A 2683-nucleotide genomic window follows, 5' to 3' on the forward strand; every position below is an offset into this window, starting at 1 on the left:
AGCAATTTAAACTAGTAAATATCCTCAAACTATGTGGTTTATCTGATGCTATCATCACACGACGGACGAACATTTAGGAAGGTCCATTGAGATTTTTATCTTAAAGGATAAATATTATATTCTTTATTCTAATTTTCACAAAGTTTCAAGGGTCTACATTCCATGATCAAATATTGCCGGGTGATTAGGAAAAATGAATTTTAATATCACCCCGAATGGGATGCATAAAAGCAGTGAGCTTTGAGGCTTCCCACAGTTGAGAACTCAAGTTCCAACGGAGAGGTCAAAATGAAGATATCTGTTTTCTTGGCTTTGTTTTGCTTTTTACTCGCTGTTGGCTTTTCAGTGGCGGTAACTAAAATTGACTTGGCCAACATGGCAGATGAATTTGAAGCAGAAAAACTTCCAGGGTAAGTTGGATAAAGAAAAATAACTACAAATGATGACTTAACTAACAAAATAGAGTTTACAAAGGCGCCAAATATGAGGAGTCCATCCTGTTTCTCCGGGATGAAGAAGAGAAAAGTAGACTGTGGCAGGAGCTGGCAGTTCCTCCAATGACACTCCATTGAGCTAGCATCGGGAACTGCAAATTAGAGCCAGGCCCTTTCCATTTTCTAGTTGTCCACTCTGTCCTTCGAAAGCAATGTGACTTGATCTTCAGTATATTAAGACAACTTATTCTATTAAAGCGTGTTAGTTCAAAATCATGAATCAGAAGTTAAATTTATAAATGAATTATTTCTGTGTAAGAGGACTCTGCTTCATACTTATCGGCGATTCTGAAATGTTGCAATGGAAAAAGTGAGAACAGTGCAACTCGATCCTCTGTGTAACCTGGTCAATTTAGCTTATTTAATTTTTAGCTTTTTTGTTAGTGTTACTCGATTCCCTGTTTAACCTGGTCAATTTAGCTTATTTTATTTTTAGCTTTCTTATTAGACTTTTGAAAATGTCTGTTTTTCTTCTAAAATGATTAAATTGTGTCGTAGCAGCAATAGTTTCGTTTCACATTTTATGTTTTTAGTGAAGAATACGTGAAAGAGGGCGATGAAGACCTCGATGAGGAAAACTTAGAGGACAATGATATGACAATCCCCAGAAGGTACGTTGAGGAAATGGTTAGATTTTTAGCTTTCCTCTTAGTGTAACTCGATTCTCTGTTTAACCTGGTCAGTTAAGCTTATTTTATTTTTAGCTTTTTCGCTAGACTTTTGAAAATGTTTTCTTTTTTCCTAAAATGATTGAATTCCGTCGTAGCAGCAATGGTTTCGTTTCACATTTTATATGTTTTTAGTGAAGAATACGTGAAAGAGAGCAATGAAGACCTCAATGAGGAAGACTTCGAGGACAATGATATGGCAATCCCCAGAGGTACGTTGAGGAAATGGTTAGATTTTCTTCTCGGATAAGGACGATAAACCGTTGGCGCCGTCTCCTACGTCTTCGTTGTACTGGATAATAGAGCACGTTAAATAACTTCAAGCACTTCTCGCAAAGGGTAGGAAACGTAGTTCCAGGTTCTTTGATCTGGTCTTGTTACTGTTTGCACAGGTCAACATTTGTCTAAATATCTAAATATCCTGTCTAAATATCACAAGTAAATAAATGAGAGGATAAATATTTAAAGAACTAGTTCGTTTACGATTATCTTCGGCACTTCTTTTTTCCTGCACTCAGAGAAAACGATATGGCGACCGACGACGAGGAGGTTGACGAAGGACCATTTGATAATGACGAAGATGACGAAGATGATGTGGAGGCAGTAGAAAAGTCAGCTGACCCCCAACGCCGAAGTAGACTGCTCAGACGCATTCGTCGTCGTACAGCTCGCCGCTTTCGTCGTATTCCTCGTAGAGCTCGCCGCTTTCGTCGCGGTCGCCGCGTTCCCCCCAGTCGCCGCGGTCGCCGCGTTTCCCCTGGTCGCCGCGTTCGCCGCGGTCGCCGCAGTGGCCGCTCTCGCGGTAGAATACGCGGTTAACGAAGACCATATCAGTAATGGAATGAACAATGGATGGGTAAAGGTGAGTGGCAAAAAGATAAGAAATAAGACTTTTAGCTCCTGATTGTTATACAAATTCTCCTTCAGGTTCTTGAGAATATATAGAGAAGAGGATAAAGAATATACATACTGATGATAGGCGGTAGATGGTTATGAGTGAGCCTCATTAGCACTTATGTTTGATTTTTCTCTTCCCTGGCAGGTCTTGATGAATACTCAGCTTGAAATGAAACTGTAAACTTGGGACTATGATTTAACAACTTTTAACACTTCTAGAATTAAAACTTCTGTAATTAAAACTCCTCGGTTTCCGTTTAAATATAATGGGAGGTAATGCAGTAAGAGTAAGAGAAAAAGCTGTGATTTGCTCTAAAATCACGTCAATAAAAATTAACCAAATTTTGCGAATAAAAGGCTCTATGTTTTGGTTTTTGTTTTCCTGTACTTTTTCTTTTCAGTTTGATTTGCTTCTTGGATTGTAGTGGAGGTAGATTTTTTCTCTTTTTTGTCTTTGTGTATTTGGTTTTCAATCATATCGCTCCAACCCTGTTTCTATTCCATCAAAAATTGCTGAAATGGTCATCGATTACCGAAATTTTTGTGAAGTAGCTTTAAGAATGAAAACACCGTTTTCCTTGACTCTCTCAGTGTATTCCACAACTTTTCTGAAATCACTTAAAG

The 2683-nt window shown here is 38.4% G+C and overlaps 1 protein-coding gene across 1 annotated transcript; it reads left to right on the top strand.

Moving 5' to 3' along the window:
• The first annotated feature begins 288 nt into the window (after positions 1–288).
• LOC136277102 (uncharacterized) lies at positions 289–1981 on the top strand. The gene is made up of 3 exons (XM_066158788.1): positions 289–410; positions 1028–1105; positions 1681–1981. The coding sequence occupies exons 1-3, from the start codon at positions 289–291 to the stop codon at positions 1979–1981; spliced, it is 501 nt and encodes a 166-aa protein (XP_066014885.1).
• Positions 1982–2683: the final 702 nt, after the last annotated feature.

The sequence above is a fragment of the Pocillopora verrucosa genome, chromosome 12 (assembly GCF_036669915.1).
Source record: "Pocillopora verrucosa isolate sample1 chromosome 12, ASM3666991v2, whole genome shotgun sequence".
Classification (NCBI taxonomy): domain Eukaryota; kingdom Metazoa; phylum Cnidaria; class Anthozoa; order Scleractinia; family Pocilloporidae; genus Pocillopora; species Pocillopora verrucosa.

Excerpts from the sequence above, each read along its gene's own strand:
- LOC136277102 (XM_066158788.1), top strand. The coding sequence starts at position 289 with ATGAAGATATCTGTTTTCTTGGCTTTGTTTTGCTTTTTACTCGCTGTT. Across the intron at positions 411-1,027 it reads GAAGCAGAAAAACTTCCAGG|TGAAGAATACGTGAAAGAGG; the intron begins GTAAGTTGGATA and ends TTATGTTTTTAG. Across the intron at positions 1,106-1,680 it reads GATATGACAATCCCCAGAAG|AGAAAACGATATGGCGACCG; the intron begins GTACGTTGAGGA and ends TCCTGCACTCAG.